Below are 17,199 nucleotides of genomic sequence, written 5' to 3' on the forward strand. Positions count from 1 at the left end.
GTTTTTCGTGTGTTCCATAGTCAAATGGTGTCCAGTGGGGGCACCCAGAGGTGCCCCACAGTTGCCCTTGGCTCTCTGTGTCTCTCTGACTTATAACAAATGATCTCAGTAGGGGTCTGTGTTCTGAAGCATGTGAAAGATGAAGCTTTGGTTTGTACAAAAGAAAAATGAGTCTGATACTTTTTTCTGTAAGTCTGTAAGCTTAAAATTCTGTCTATCAAGTTTGCTGAAAATGAAAATGTCTGGAAGGACTTTCAGGCATCACTCGATGATGCCCTAGTTATCAGACATCATTGACAGATAGGATCAGCAGCCGCTTTATCAGCAGGCTCCCTGAGTACACTGTGCTCTCTGCCAAGCTCACATCACCCACTGAGCTCCCAGACAGAAAACCACTGAAGTGACGCAGGCACTTGTCACAATTTCAGTACCATGAGAAAGTGCTCTTTAGGTGAAATCAATGGCTTGCTAAAAAATAAATCCCTGATCAAAACCATTTTTTCAGTGGCTCAGCTGAAATACTCTGCCTCGAGCTCTGGCTTGTCCCACCAGGTTCACACCAGCAGGAGGTGTGCTCTGGAAAAGGGCAGGCCTTGGGAAACTTTCCACAATCCCGCTTTCTTTTTCCATCCTTGGACCTTCCGTGACATGCTCTTCTCCCTACCCCCCGGGGCATGGCTGGAGTCATTCTTACCTGCCCTTCTGCTCAGGCGTGCACAGCAGCATCCTGACCGCAGGTCAGGAGAGCCCAGGATCCTCCCTGCAACCTGCTAGGAAAGTGCAGAGAAGCAAAGCGAAGAATGCACCTTCATTTCCATTAAGCAGTGACACTTGCAGGTGCTGCGTGTGCAGGTGAATGCTGGGCGCCTCTGAGCCTCACTGCAGCGGGCTGGGCAGTCACTGACCCCATTTTACAGGTGCATAGACTGAGGCTTTGAATTTGCTTTTCCTCCTTGTGCTCACATTGTAGAAATGTCCACTGTTTTATTAGAGAAACAGCAGGTATTCTGTGCAGGTCAGACTAGAAGCTCAATTCTGAGAACTGCCCTGGGCAAAACATCACCAGCCTGACCTCCTGGTGGGGGCTTCTGCTCCTTCCTCTCCACACCCAGGTATGTGCTCCCTTTGGGCAGAGGCCCAAGTTCTCCCAGCTTCTGCCTCAGCATGCTGGCATGCCAGACTTTATTTTAGTGTTTTTCTTTTTTCTATAGAAACCTGCCCTTTCTGGGGCTTCCCTGGTGGTGCAAGGGGTTAAGGACCACACTATGAGGCAATCCACAGCCTCTGCAGCACGAGTTCGATTCCCGGCCGGCCAGGGAGAAACCACATGGTGCAGCAGACCTCTCCTGACTCACCCGCTGCTCCCCTCGGCAGTGTGTTTCAGTCAGTCTCCCTGTTCTGTTCTCCACTCTGTCTCTGGTGAATCCTCTCACCCCCGGCATCTCTGGCCTATACCCAGAGCTCTTGTATGAATAAATAAATAAATCTTTAAAAAAATCTTAAAAAAAAAATAGAAACCTGCCCTTTCTGACTTTCAGGCTACAGATGACTCCAATGTCATTTCCCGTTCTGAGTTGTAGTGAGAAGCGAGGTGGTGCTTTCTTCTCTCCAACAACATATGTGGCTGTCAGGCTTGAGACTAGAGGGGCATCTAGGAGCGCTGGAGGACAGGAGTTAAGAAAGAGGCAAAACTGAAAATGCCCACAGAACACTCCATTCAAAGGACTTGCATTTTGACTCACTAATTTTTTTAGTACTTTTTTTATAGAAATAATATCGTATTGGGCCTCGCCGGTGGCGCAGCAGTTGAGCGCTGGGTTGCGAAGCTGCCCACAGCCTCTGCAGCGCCGGTTCGATCCCCGGCTGCTCCCCGGCCACCAGAGGAGGGTCCCACAGGGCGCGCAGACCTCTCCTGCCGCCCGCTGCTCCCCTCAGCAGTGTATTTCATCTGTCTGCCTGTTCTGTTCCCCGCTCTAGCTCTGGTGAATTCTCTCACCCTCCTGCGCTTCTGACTGTACCCAGTGCTTGTATGAATAAATAAGTCTTTAAAAAAAAAATGGGAATGCTTTTAAAAAAAAAAGAAATAATATCGTATTACATCAGGTCTTCGTCATTGAGAGTGAGCGTGTATTCCATTAAGTTCACCACTTGCAGTCCAGAGCGACCCTTCACCCTCCCACTGACCACTTTTTCCCTACTTCCCCTCCTTCCCTTCCTAGTAGCCACGAATTGGTCTTAGAGTCCAAAGGTTTATTTTGCTTTTATTTCGTCCACCTGTTTGTTTTCTCGCCATGCCACGTATGAGTGAAATCATACCCTGTTTCTCTGACTTTTTTTACTGAGCTCAGTTCCCTCCAGGTCCAACCATGTTACCACCAATGGCAGAATTTCATCTTTTTCTTTTCCCTCCCGTCTGCACATCTGTATCCACTCGACCATCAGCGAGCTCCTGGAGTGTTTCCACCTCTGCTATAAATAGTGCTGCAGTAAACATGGTGGCGTGTTATGTTTCTGAATTAGTGTTTTTGTATTTTTGGGGTAAATACCCAGAAGTGGGATAGTTGGATCTTATGACATTTCTATTTTTAATTATTGTGGAATCTCTACACTGCTTTCAATAATGGCTGCCAAGTGACACTCCTGCCAACAGCGTCTGAGGGTTCCCTTCTTGCCACATCCTCCCCAACGCTTGTGTTTCCGCTAACAGCCATTCTCACAGGTGTGAGGTGCTATTTCATTGTTGTCTTCTTGTGATTCTCTCACAAAAGAGACAATGAGCATCTTTTCATGTGTCCCTCGGTCATCTACATGTCGTCTTTGAAGAATTATCTATTGAGATCCTCTGCCCATTTTTCAATCCAGTTTTTTTAATTATTGATTTGTATGAGGTCTTTATATATTGGATATTGGCCTTTTATCAGATGTATGATATACAAATATTTTCTTCATTTACTTGGATGTCTTTTTGTTTCAATGAAGTTTCTTTCACTGTGTAGAAGCTTTTTGATCTGATAAAGTCTCATTTGTTTTTTGTCTGTTTGTTTTGCTTCCCTGCCATTACCTGGCTCAGTCATCAAAACTCTTATTAGGGGGAGAAACTTAGATGTTCTCTTTGGCCTGTTCTCCAGCTCACTGAGGGAAAAAAAAGACATTCTTGGAAATGGCAAGAAGTGAGAGCACTTACGTGTGGGTCACTGTAACCTACTAATGCCACCTTGTATTTGCTTGTTGTTTGTTTCTAAAAACGAATGCTTCCAAGAGAAACAATTTCCTGACACAGAGCTGGCATAGTGAAGCAGCTGTCTTGGTTCTGGGTACACAGGTCTCTAGTGTTTATCTGTGTTTTAATCTGGGTAGAATCAGTTTCAGTGGTGACTTACTTTAAGGGTATTTTTTTCAAGTGCTAAGGTACTATTAAGTGACGTGCTATTTTCACATTTAATAGTTCTCTCCTAACAAAAACCACATCTTTCACTTCCACGTAATATTCAGAAATGTAATATCATCCTTTCATAGATCGATGGCCAAATTCTCAAATACAGTCACGGATGATATTTTATAAAGTGAAATCTATGGAAAATCCCTCACTTGCTCTTCTGAGTTGGATTCTTTTCCCCTTGACTTGACAGAAAGGATCAAGCTTCTTTCTGCCTCATATGTGTCAGCGTGAATTTTCAGTAGAGCAGGAAGGTAACTTTAGTACCTGTGATGGTTTTCGCAATGATTGGGTCAATTCACAGAACAAAAAAATAAATATTTAAGTCAGCCTTCCCTACAGAATTCTAAATACAGACTCCCTCGTCTCTGTAGCTGCCTTCAGGGATGTGTTCTGCTTCCTCAGATTCGTTAGAGCTTTTCAGAATTAGACCCTGCCTGATTTTGCATCGAGAAGTGAATCCGTTTAGCTTTATAAAGAGAATTTTTGATTTTCTTCATTACCTTCCTCCTGCCTCCCAAAGCTTTGCATGGGCTGTGGATAGGCGTCTCCAAAAGAGACTGTCAGGTGTTCAAGCCAACACCAGGCTGTCTGCCCTTATGCCCCACAGAACACAAGAAAGTGAAGCAACAGAAGGCAAACAAACATTGTCTTGCCTTTTTAACTCTTTTTAAAAGATTTTCCAAGGAATTTATAAGGGGTGGGGATGAAAGGACGTTTGCTATAAACACTCTCCAGTACCCTCCTAGTCTGTTAGAAAACAAAAGTTAGTTGATGTCAGTTTTGTGGGCCAACATTACTGTTTATTATTGAAAACTATAGGACTCTGTCAACACATCCCTGTTTTTTCTACCAAGACTTCTAAGTATTCCAAATTAAATTTTGGTCCCCCAAAACACAAGCATTGGCCCCAGCTGGCCTGCAAGGCAGCTGTTATAGAGATGTGTCCCCGAAATGGGTAACAAGCTGCTATTATATCCTTAGAAGGATGCAGGAGAAAAATGGCCAAACTAGTTACCTTGGGGTAGGGGCGGGAGACACTTATGATAGGCGGGTAAGAGACTTTTCTTCAATGTCTGTTTGAATTTGAATTTGAATTCAAACTGAATTTTGTGTCATGTGATTGTATTCTTCATTCAATAAATAGACATTTTTAAAGCAGGTCTACTTTATTATCTTAGTGGAAATAGCTGTGGCCCATAAGCTTTATTGATTTAGAAGGAAAAAAGGCAATCATAAAGGCAAACCAGAAAGAAAAATCTAAACAACTAAAAGTTTGTATCAACTCAGTTACCGGAGGCCTGCCATTGCCATATCTTGGACAAAGAAAGGAAATTGTAGGTGGCTGACAAAAATCACTCTGTTAACCGAATATCTGCAGGCTAAATTCTTCTATTCGCTGGGAGATTACTTCTGTAACATGGAAGCAGGAACATGTTTTCACAAGTTACTGCCTTACGAGGCTCGCCATCTCTAGTAAGAGCCACCACCGCACCGCATTGGGAGCTTGGCCTTCGAGAATTGGGTCAGGCCGAACTTCGGAGTAGTTGGAAAGGAAAACCTGAAGAGCCCAGCGAGCACCCCGTAGGAAAAAGAAGGGGTCCCAGTAGGAGACCAGGGTCCCATCCAATTGACTGAAGGACATTCCTTCATGCACACACAGAAATGGCCTTCAGAGGGTGTAGTTGGGAGGCCACACAGGCAGAGGGAAATTGGCAGAAGGAGACTCAGCACAGGTTAACTGCACACAAAACACAAGTGGAGGGACTTGGGGACTTGGAATCTGGGAGTCGGTGTGGCCTGCGTCATGGACTTCCAGGGGAAAGACAAAAAAAAAAAAAAAAGCAAGCTGGGCCGGAGTGTCAGAGGTCTGGCCTTCCTAACAGCTACAGACGAGGGACCGCCATGGGGGAGGGCGCCTGTGAGCCAGATCTGGAATAGGACCAGCACAGGTGGCGTCACCTGCTGGGAGAGGGTGCAGCAGAGGGCTGGGTCTCTGCAAGTGGAGGAAAAGCAAGTTGGACACATGCCAGGAAGGAAGGAGGAAAAAGGACCACAAAGTCCTCTTGGGCCTTCCCCGGAAGGTGAGGGCATCCTGATGAGAGTTTTCCCAATTTTTTTGTTATGTATCCCCAAACCACGTTTCCTTAAACAGACCTATGTGTGTTGCCCTTGAAGTGTCCTCTTTATTTTCATTTTGAAGACGCACAGGTGTGCTGCAAGGATGTAACTAGAGACAAAGGTGGGCTCTGTTTCAGATCAGCCCCAGATATTTCTGCCTCCTCGCAGCAAATTTCCCAGCAGCACAATTACTGCTGCTCCTCAAGAAGTCTGTAATCCTGTTGCTCTGTCAGGTCGCTACGTCACTGTGGGGGTGATGGAATGCTCTGGAATTAGATAACTGGTGGTCACACAACCCTGTCAATACCCTAAAAACCACAGAATGTACCCTTTTAAAGAGTGAATTTTGTGGCAGGTGACTTACATCTCAATTTTTTTTAAAAGAAGAAACGTAAAATGGCTGTAAGCTTAGGAGAGAGAAATGGAGTCAGGAATAATCTGTGAAACCTGTTTAAGAGCTGGGACATCTGGTCACCGGTGATTTCTGTGACTTTGCCAGGAGGTATAAAGCTCGTGGGTGAGACACGGCCGGGCTGAGGGAATCACAGCCTCACTGTTAAATGTGTAGACAAACCGTCCACATGTTCTGATCAGACGATGCTCGACAGGAACCAGATCTCGGAGCCCAGGACGCAGCCAGGAGCATCTGACAGTGCTGCTAAGCAGCTGCTTTGGGACGGCCCTTTCACCAGATCCCCCTAAAAAGAACTCCTCTGCCTGTGTAACAACGAGAGTGTTTATCTCCCAGAGGCAATTGTGACTTGCTTATGGGTCAGGAGCAATTGATAACCTTGACCATCTACAATTCGACCAACCACATATCCCCCTAGTTGGCCTTCGGCAGCGGCATTGCAGTAGGACTCACAGAGCACTGGGCTCAGGACGGTCCTGTTTGTCAGGCAAAATTTGCACCGGCCACTTCAGCTGTGCCATTTTGCCTCTGTTAATCGAACAATCGCATCCATTACTGTGCCAGGCGCAGAGAAGGCGGCACCTGTGTGGAGAAGAAAGGGTGCCCGTGAAAACAAGGGAACAGGAGACCAGAAAGGAGGGGTGGGGTGATTTCCGTTGAGTCTTTTTATGCTCCCAGGCGCACCACACTCTCCTCCCGACCCTATCGCACGGTGAGGACAGGGGAGCCCCCGAAGGTATTTTTCCGGGTCTATGGGCACGTTAGCCAGGCCTGGAAATCAAAGTCCAAATACAACCTTCTTGGCAACCAAGCTCCAGAAGCACTTGGACCTTCTCACCCACCTCCAGGCCACCCGGTCCCACCCCACCCCCTCCTGCAAGCCCTTTGTCAGGCCAGCTGAGGTCAGAGAGGTCCAAGCTGGCTGCATCCCCCACCCACTCAGCGGCCTTGGCTTCCTGGGTGTGGTGCTCCTAATAAAACTTGCTGCCCTGTGGGTTAGCTCCTTGGCCGGGGATTGAACTCAGTCCGTCGCGGGGTGATAGTGAGTTTTTCTATGCATAAGTAAAATAAACCCTTAAAAAAAATTGCTTCCCAGACTGAGATGTTTTGAGGCTTCTTCTAAGTCATATTGTTCCTGCACCTTCCAGGGAAGCTCTTTCACATGCAGATGGAGGCCCTGAGCTGTCCTGGGTCTGCCCCATGCTGCTGATGTCTCCATGCCCACCCTACCCCACCCCACATGCCCTTCAGACCTCAGTGCCTCTGAACTGTTCTGAAGAATGCCAAAGCCTGAGTTGGAAGAGATGCATGCCCGCCTGTGTTCACTGTAGCACTACTTACCACAGCCAAGGTGTGCAGACCAGCTAAGTGCCCAACGGCAGGCGAGTGAATAGAGGACACGGTCTGTAGGCACCAGGGAATACTACTCTGCTGTCAAAACAGATGAACACTTGCCATTGGCGACAACATGGAAGAGGGAAGAGAAAGACAACCACCGGGTGATTTCGCTCATGTGTGACACACAGAAAACGAAACAGAGGAGCTGGCAAATCTAAACCCCAGCAAACCTTAGAACTCTGACTGCAGAATTGAGCTACCTGAGGGGAGGGGGCAGGAAATGGGAGAAGGATTGTGAGGGGCCCCATGGGTGGGGGTTAGGGGTGCGTTGGTGGTGTGTGTGGCACAGTCACATACACCTGACGAGGTGTGGACCTGCACCCCTAGCTCTTCTACAGCATTGGAAAGCAACATCACCTCAGTGAAAAATAATATGATTAAAACATACCAAAAAAGTCTTGCTTGCCTCTTCCCTCTCGCCACTCGCCAGCCCCTTTTTCCTCATCTGGCCAGCTCTGTTTATCACCTGAGCTGCTTCAGCTGAGGTGGGGCCGCCTGTGCCCTGGCGTGAGCTCACCGCTTGACTGTAGGCCCTCAAGGGCGAGGCTCCCATCTGTGGCTCACCTGGCCCTCAGCCATCTGGGCTCTAAACCTAGCGAATCCCCGTTCTAGTCTGCGTGGCTGTAGGAGTGTTTGTTGAGAAACTGATGAAGAAAAGCTTTTCTGCAGCAAACCTAGAAGAAAGTGGTCGTGGGGGACTTGGCCTTGTTTTGGTTGCTCACTCAGATTTGGAAATGATGCTGCATTAGAGTCACACAGAAAGGAGGCAGAGGCCCCCGAAGCTGGCCGCTTGTCTGGGCACCTTGGCTAGCAGGTGGCCAGGCTCCTGGCTCCAAGCCCACCCGGTCCCAACAGCACCGGGCTGCCCGCCTTTGTGGAATCTCCCGCAAGTTCCACATTTAAAAGATCAGCAGTATTAAATGCCAGTTAAAAATCTGAGAGAGCTGGTAAGCCCAAATGTGGCTTCCCCAGCTGCAGCGCATCCTCAGGGGCCTTGTCACGTTTCTCCTGCTGTTTTCTGACCCAACTTGATGAAACACTGTCGCCACGTGAGACACAGAAGTGGCAGCGATTGTGTGTGTGGCTCACGCAAAGCTGTTTTCAAGCGGCTGTGGATGATGCGTGTAAATCTTCTCTTCATCCGCTGTATTATCCAGAGCATAACCACATTAACTTCTGAATGCTTTCTTGGATTTTCAAACCAGTATCCGTTTATGCTTTGTACATTTTTAGAGGGACATGGGCTAGAATAGGAAAGAGACATTTGGGAGGGCGGGGGTGGAGGGTGATGCTACCTAGAGCACGGTAAGGGTGTGTGTGGATTTTCTTACCGCTTCCAGAATGTACAACAGTGGGTGACTTTTTGTTTTACCCAGAAAGACCTTCTATGTCCTCACTACCTGATGTCAATTTTCTTTTCAGGTGACTTTGCAGATCACCCCTCCTTGCACCAGTGAGAGGCATTACGAGCATTTTGGACGATGCTGTAACAAGTGTGAACCAGGTGTGTACCTCCTGCCACCTTTCATTCATTCAAAGTTGGGCCGGGCTTTTGTTACCTGTGTTTTCACCTAAGGAATGATTTCTCTACTGTCCGAGGAAAAACACACATTGGATAGACTCTTGTTCGGTGGCGGCAGGTGGTGGTGGCTGTTGCTCTGAAGACAAAAATCTTTCCCTAGATAAAATCACTTAAAAATCCAAAGCAGTTTCAGAAACTGGATTAATTCCTTTTGGTACACAGCTCACCAAAATGCTGTTTCTCAAGATGGCAGGATGGTTTTTAAAACCATATTTTATCATTCAAAACTCTCAAGATAGGAAATGCAAGATATAAAATACTTATTTAAAATTACTATTTTCACACGTTGTTGGGGGGCATTCCTGGAATTGCTGCTGCTGAAGTGGGCCCCTGCCCTGTTGACTCCCCACGCACCTGCCGCCGGAGGTGGACTGAGCCCCAAGTCCATGGGCCTCGCCCATCACTTGAGAGGGAAGGGGATCTTTTTTTTTTAATTTGAATTTATTTTTTTAAATTTATTTCTATTTATTTATGCATGCAAGATCTGGGGTGTTGGCCAGAGGTGTGTGGGGGAGGTAAGAGGATTCACCAGAGACAGTGGGGAACAGAACAGGTGGATTGACTGAAATACACTGCTGAGGGGAGCAGCGGGCGAGACAGGAGAGGTCTGCTGTGCCATGTGGGTTGCTCCCTGGCTGGCCAGGGATCGAACTCATGCTGCAGTGGCTTGCGGTAGCCTGATAGCACTGAGACTTTAACCCCTGTGCCACCAGGGAGGCCCTAAATTTATTTTCTTATATTGTTGTTCACTTTTGTACACTATTTGATTTCTCCCCTCAAGTGTAGTCCCCATAGATCTCCACCACCATAGCCCCTGTGACCATCACCACAGTCCCTTGGGCTCTTCCCCGCTCATTTGACCCCTCTCTTCCCCTCTCCCCTCCGGATGCCTCAGTTACGGTGAGCTTGCAAGTTCTGTCCTTTTCCTGGTCCTTTGTTCCGTGTCCTCATAGTCCACCTATAAGTGAAACCATTTGGTGTTTCTTTTTTCCTTCTGACTTAGTTTGCTTAGCAAAGTCCCTTCCAGCTCCATCCATGTTGCTGCAAACGGCATGAGTTTATCGGGGGCGGGTGTCTTTGAGGAAACTGTAGTGACCTTATAGCAGACCCTTCAGGTAGTTCAGCTACAAGTTTATCCTGGATGTACAGAATCAGGATTCAGTGGGGGGGGGGGGTAAGGTAGGTATAGGATTCTCTTTTCAAACTAAGTTAACCGGGAGCCTGTAGTATATATCGAGTGATGGAAGTTAACTGTCTAGATGGGTGGTGAGGGGACTTTGCAGACAGGATGGGAGTGTGAAATGAAGTTCCCCTTGCTTTGCCCCTGGGGAACCACTCAGGTACCAGTTTGAAAACCATCCTTGCATTGTTTAGTCAGCAGAGGTTTGGGGTGGAAAAGGTGCTCTTTTACTTAGAAGAGCTTAGGGCCTGCCGTGACCAGAGGCAGAGCAAAGCCCAGGGAGGGCATCAGACCACGTGGGCCGAGCAGGAGCCCCAGGGAGCCATGACCTTGTGCTGTGACTGTGCCTCATGTACCAGCATGTATGGGGGTGTGCGTGGCGGGGGCGGGGGTTGCTTCCTGGACTAACAATCCAGGAAATCGGTGTGTTTTTGTTGTTCTACATGCTGGTGATGGGCTTTCTTTTTCTTTTTGTTTTTTTCTTGATCGGTGCATTCTCTCCCCTTCAAACCAAAGGAAAGTACTTGTCTTCCAAGTGCACTGCCGCCTCGGAGAGTGTCTGTCTGCCTTGTGGCCCGGACGAATACCTGGACACCTGGAACGAAGAAGACAAATGCTTGCTGCATAAAGTGTGTGACACAGGTGAGGCTGGCCCACAGCACATCAGTGGGATGTGTGAACAAGTGATATTTTTAGATATAACACACTGTCCCTTTTGGAGGGTGTAGGGAAAAGTGTTGATCATGGGCCCCCCAAAAGAATGTGCTGCTGATCCTGGAAGCTCTAGGTTAAAATTCCTCATTTACAACTCTTGTTCTGGAAGATGTCTGTGTTGCCATTAATCATGGAACAAATCTTATAATTGGCAAACTATGTCCTCAGTGTTTCCTGGAGTGTTGTGCTATTAACATGCCAGGGCATGAAGGAAATCCTCCAACACCCTCCGTGTTCTTGTAGGCTGCAAATGATCAAACAAGCCCTAGATTGATAAAGTTTAATAATAAGACGTGCATCTCCTATATACATGGGAGGGACCCAACTTGACTGAGCACATTGCCACCTGGCTTTAGGTGCCATCTTAAAGAACTTAGCAAATATAGTATGGGGAGAAAGGGAAAGCTGTGAGGGAGCTTACGCAGGAAGGCACAGTAAACGAACATGCAGCTATACATTTTGCTTTCCTCACTGGAAAAAAAGAGATTAGTTCTTCTGATGCAGTGAGGAAAAAGGCCAGAACAGAGAGGTTTACATATAAATATCTTTTTTTAAAAGATTTATTTATTTATACAAGTACTGGGCACAGTCAGAAGCGCGGGAGGGTAAGAGAATTCACCAGAGCCAGAGCGGGGAGCAGAGCAGGCAGAAGGACCGAAGCACACTGCTGAGGGGAGCAGCAGGTGCGGCAGGAGAGGTCTGTCCAGCCACGTGGGACCCTCGCCGGCAGCCAGGGATCGAACTGGCGCTGCAGAGGCTGCAGGCAGCTTCGTAGCCCAGCGCTCAACTGCTGAGCCACCGGAGAGGCCCATAAATATCTTTTTTTTTTCAAAAGCAACTGCCACCTAGCCTTTTGAGCCCCCTGCATGAAATCAATGTCTTCTTAAAATGATGTCTTTTGGGGTGGCAGATTTTTGCTTCCCTGCCTGATCTTCATTAAAGCCATGATAAGCCCATTTTAGAGATGAAGAAACCAGGACTGAGGTTCCCTTCTGTCATATTTTTCCTTTTTCCATGAAGCGTGTGTGTTGAAGAAGCCATGTAGTTAGTTCCGTGGAGTTTCCACTGCCTATACTTGGCTGCTTGCATTCCCTCGGTGTCTTTAACACATTCTTCTGTCTCATATATTTCCTCTGAGGTGGTTGGTAGATCTAGAAGACTGATAGATTCTGCTTTGGTTTTTTGTTGCTTTATTTTGTTTTATTTTTGGCAGATAATCAGAGCCATACAATGCAGTAGTCCAGGGATTAGATCACAAGATGCTTATCTCACTTGGTGCTTCTAGTAGCTGCTGATGATCGTGCCCTAAATCCACTTTCATAAGGTGCCACTGACGGTGATGTTCTTCTATGGTCCTTCATTTATTTGCTGGATTGCTTTATAAAGAGAACCTTCCCCCATCAACTCTGTTACCGCGAAGTGCAGGATATCCAGGGAAGGCAGAACGAATGCTTGCATCTTTGCTTTCCATGTTTTGAAACAATGACTTGATCACCAAGTATGGCCAAAGGGTTTGTATGAATATGATGACCCCCTGAATTTAGATGAACTCCATTTAATGCAGCTACTAATTTTACTGGTGCTCAGTCAGTCACATAGGTCCCAAGTTCCATGAGTCTTGATACCACTCCTGACACCTTTAAGAGCTTGCTGGCCTCCAGGCTCATCTTGGGACACTTCCTGCCCTTCACCTGGAACCAGACAGTTCTCCAAGGATCTGTGATTGCTTTTAGCAGAACTTCTGATTGCATGACATTAGGCCGGCAGTTAAGGCAGCTCATTGCCACTAGACTGAACCCTGTTTGTCCCCCTCTCCCCGGGGAAAGAACTAGGGCATAAGTATATTTTACTACCATAATTTTGCAACTATTTCCAAGACAAGTGGCAGGTTTGGGCAAGAGAAGGGAACATGGAAACTCCACTGAGCCAAAGCATCTGATCAAGTCTTTTTTCTTTCCCACTGCTCAGTAATGACCTTGACTCACAGCTGTCCCTTGGAAATACAGACTCATTCTCTCTACTGCCAACATTGATTAATGCCCCAAACCTGGTGCATGAAGACATTTTAAAATATGTCAATATTGTTCATTCCCACACGAGCTGATATTCATTAACATGTGGGTGGGACCTGGAATTAGAACTTTCCAAGAAGTGACATGAGTGTGGTGTGTGCCGGTTCAGGGATATCGTCCTGATGCTGCCAAGCTGACCTGGGCTTGGAGAATGGACAGGGGAGGGAGTGGAGCTTGTTTCTCCAGTTCGCCATGCTGGTCTGAACAGGGATAGGAATCGTGTCCTCCCTGCTGGCTCTGAGACCCAGAGGAGGATCAGGCATCAGGGTGCGTATTCCTCACCCCCGGGAACTCTGTCCCATGCGGGTCAGGCTGCCACCGCAGACCAAGTGGCCTGAACGACAGTAGTTTCTCCTAGTCCTGGAGGCCAGATGTCCAAGGTCAGGGGCTCAGCACAGTTGGGTTCTTGGTAAGAGCCTCTTCCCTGTTTCAAGGGAGGTACTTTCTTGTTCTGTTCTCACATGGGAGAGAACACAGAAAGGAAGCAAGCTCTGTGTCTGTTCCTGTAAGGTCACTAACCCCATTCCTGGGGGCCCCGACCTCATGACCCAATCACCTCCCCAGACCCCCATCTCCTTATAGCATCACTGTGGGGGTTGGGATCGCAACCTATGAATTTTGAGGGGACACAAACATCATCCATAGCAAACTCCTGAAAGCAGTGAGGGATATAGAGCTCAAGGGCCACTGATAATCCAGGTAGGGTGAGACCCCAAAGGGTTAAATGGCCCATTTTAAATATTATCGTGTGCATTGTGTGTGTGTGTGTGTGTGTGTGTGTGTGTGTGTGATTGCACCTGATCCTTGTGATTCACAGAATTTGCATTCTTTAGAGTCACCTCAAACACTGGACTAGAAAATACTGAGCCACTGGTCTCAGGGAAATACTGGATGAGGTTCCCGGAGCCACTGCTCACCATGTTTTTATCAACCATCAATAGCTGTGGGGCATTTCTGTGTAAAAGCACCTTATTTAATAACTATTTTGATTCATTAACACTGAAGCAGGCACCCAGCGGCTCTGGAACTCAGGCCTGAGCCAAGTCTGCCTAGCACACAGCTCCTTCTTAGGCACACAGAACCTTCTTGAGCTTGGGAAATGCAGGAGGCCCTCAAGGACTGGGCTTGCATTGCAAAGAGTGAAACATCACTGAAAGCACAAAACAGAGCATGAAATACACCATAAAAAGGGAACTTGCTTCCTGTCTGACAGCTGACACAGAAGGCAGACATCACCTTATCTGACCTCTGGGACCCAGCATGTCCCCGGTGGGGTGTCCTACCCATGCCCCAGGGGGCTGCAAAGCAGGCGTGTTGGTTGTGTTGGTGATTAAGTTTGGGTGAGCAGGCAGAATTGCAAATATCACAGACACACATACCTCTAGTCCACAAACACTGGAAAGAGCAGATTTGAGGTCAGAGGGAGAACCCCGTGCTGTGTTGTGAGATTAGAGACTAGTGACGGACGTGGGGGCCCAAGTGTGTGGGGAAAGATTCATGTCCTCACTGTACTTTCCCCACCTAATTACACAGTGACACCCCTTTTTTGTGACTGAATAATTCTGTGGCCCTGTAGGGTCCCAAGATGAACCCCAAATCTCCTGAAATCCTATTAGGTGCAATCTAGCATTCATGTTAAGAATATTTATCCCATCTGGGGGCCTCCCTGGTGGCACAAGGGGTTAAACACCGCACTATGAAGCAATCCCCAGCCTCTGCAGCACGAGTTCGATCCCCTGCTGGCCAGGGAGAAACTTACATGGCGAGGCAGACCTCTCCTGTCTCGCCCGCTGCTCCCCTCAACAGTGTATTTCGTCAGTCTGCCTGTTCTGCTCCCCACTCTGTCTCTGGTGAATCCTCTCACCTCCCACACCTCTGGCCTGTACCCCAGCTCTTGTGTGCAAAAATAAATCTTTTTTAAAAAAAGAATATTTATCCCGCTTGAATGGACTAAGAAGAAGGTGCGAAGTCTAGTTGGCATTATCCAAAACAGCCAATCACCAGGAATTTACTCTTCCTGCTAACTTGAAAATTGCCTTTAAAAAAAAAAAAAATCCCACAAGACTTAATTGTTGGGGGGCGGGGGGAACCTTCTGGGATGCTTAGTGCCAGCACAGGAAGTGTGAGGGGAACTTGGAGTTCTTGACACCTAGTGTCTGGATGGATGATTCATCCCTGGGAGCACTGTGCGCCCCTGGAGGTTGGGGGGGGGTTGGGGGGGCGGAGGGTGTGTTGGGCCTCCCCTGCCTCCTTTCTGCTGCTCTCTCCCGCAGGCAAGGCCCTGGTGGCGGTGGAGCCCGGCAACCGGACGGCCCCCCGGCGCTGCGCCTGCACCTTGGGGTACCACTGGAGCCGGGACTGCGACTGCTGCCGCCGCAACACCGAGTGCGCGCCCGGCTTCGGCGCCCAGAGCCCGGGTACGGCGGGACACCCTGACACCCCGACACCCAGCCGCCCTTGCTGTGCTCTCTGCGGCCGCCAGGTGGCGCTGGAGGAGCTTGAGGGCCCCCGAGATTGGGGTCCGGTTCACCACCTAGTGGGGTGGGCGGGGAGGGACTGAAACCCCAGGGTCCCCACTGACAGGGCAGCTCAGTCCGCAAGGCAGGGGTCCTCAAACCTTCTTTAACATGCACAGCCCCCACCCCAGGAGAATATGGAAAAATCGTGCACCCCCTGACTTAGTTTTAGGTTGACATCTAAAATTTTTTATGATAAATTTTAAGAGTTGCTGAGATCTCAGTTTCCGGGGAATTATAACCGCAGTCACATTTTGTAAATGTTCTATGGGCTCTGAACACCAAAGCACCTTCATCCCCATCAGCATCCATTTGGAAGCGCTCATCCGTCTCCTGCGCGCTGCGGCTGCAAATGCTCACAAGGGCTAATCGCCTTCACCTGTCAGAAATTTTGCATCCTTGTCTTTGATTTGTGTTCAGTTCACCTGCCCCACAGATTTTATCCTAATGTGTTTTTATGCTTGGAGGGCTTGAGGCACCTTTTCATTCTCTTTTACAGAAAAAAAAAATTGCACCTATTGGAAATCTTAATTTTTAAACCATGTCCTGTGCCTCAAGGTCTTAAGAGGTAAAGACATGTCTTCTAGACTGAGTTGTCACTCCAGCTATTCTCACACGGTTGGTCAAAATGAACATATTATGTTTTGCTCTATTATAATTATCGAAGCAGAAGGATTTGAAGTTCATGAGTGGGATTTTTTTTTGATAAGAGAAAAAGCCATACAGAAATTCACATGACCTGTACCTGCTATGTACGTGGGAGAGACTCAGCGTGACTAAATCATTTATCCATGTGTAGGGGCAGGATGGGCCACTGAGCAGGTTTTCTGATCCAGCAGGTGGGTAAAGGAGGAGAGTCCTGGAGTCCTCGGTGGCTTTTTGCAGGCTTTTATTGCGGTTTACCAGGTACACAGCAGGCAGGGGTGCTGGGGGGCCCGGAGGCTGGCAGGCCTCCCAGCCCCCAGCAAGTCTTCACTCTTTCTGGGCTCTCCAACCTTCTCTCTGCTTCTCTTGTTCTTCTCTCTGCTGGTGTCCCTGTGACGCCGCCCTTAAAAGCCCAGTCTTAGCCCAGGTGAATCCCATCTACCTATGCCCACACCCCACTCCAGGTGCCCGCCATCAGGCATGCGTTCAGGACTGCAGGGTTCCATCATCTATCCTAATAGTGGGAGGGCAGAAAAGCTTGATACTTTTACCTTACCCTACACCCTGGTTAAATATTACTTATTGCAGAAGTGCAACAGAGTGAACATCACTTCTGTTTCCTCTAAGTGCTACAAAACTTGTTCACCTGAGTAGCTGAAATGTCGAGGAAGGACATCGGTTATGGATGTCACAACTCTCCCCCAGCACCTCAAGTTATGTGTCCAGATCACATGGTGTGACCTCAAAATTGGTAGTAAGCTATCAGATAATCATTTTGACTTTAATATATGCAGATGTATTCCAAAGCAGGCATTTCAAGACATAAAACAAATGATCATTTATACCTATGGATCTGTCACTTAAAGGCCTCTTCGTTTAACCAAAACACTTGGACAGGGTCTGGAAAATTAAAATATTATTTATTTCAATTCATACTGAGGACAGTGTCCATCACAGCATCTAAAAGAGCTCAATCGGTCTTTGTCACCTAATGCTGTGACTGCACCAGTCGAGTGTTCTCTTGGCAAAAGTCTGACTTGGTTTTTTAATGATTGAAGTAAGTCTCCCCCTGCTGGCCAGCTCCCTTCCCCATTCTGATGCTAAGACTGACAAGCCCCAGGGC

General features: G+C 47.9%; 1 protein-coding gene across 1 annotated transcript in view; it reads left to right on the top strand.

Annotated features, from left to right (window-relative positions):
* TNFRSF11A (TNF receptor superfamily member 11a) overlaps positions 1-17,199 on the top strand; it is a gene marked incomplete at both ends in the record, with an annotated part of 51,644 nt that overhangs the window by 14,286 nt on the left and 20,159 nt on the right. Inside the window, 3 exons of the mRNA XM_084252708.1 lie at positions 8,790-8,871; positions 10,646-10,771; positions 15,189-15,332. Coding sequence (XP_084108834.1) covers positions 8,790-8,871; positions 10,646-10,771; positions 15,189-15,332 — 352 coding nt within the window. The remainder of the gene's footprint in view (positions 1-8,789; positions 8,872-10,645; positions 10,772-15,188; positions 15,333-17,199) is intronic.

Source organism: Talpa europaea (genome assembly GCF_964194135.1).
Source record: "Talpa europaea genome assembly, chromosome: 13".
In the NCBI taxonomy this organism is placed as follows: domain Eukaryota; kingdom Metazoa; phylum Chordata; class Mammalia; order Eulipotyphla; family Talpidae; genus Talpa; species Talpa europaea.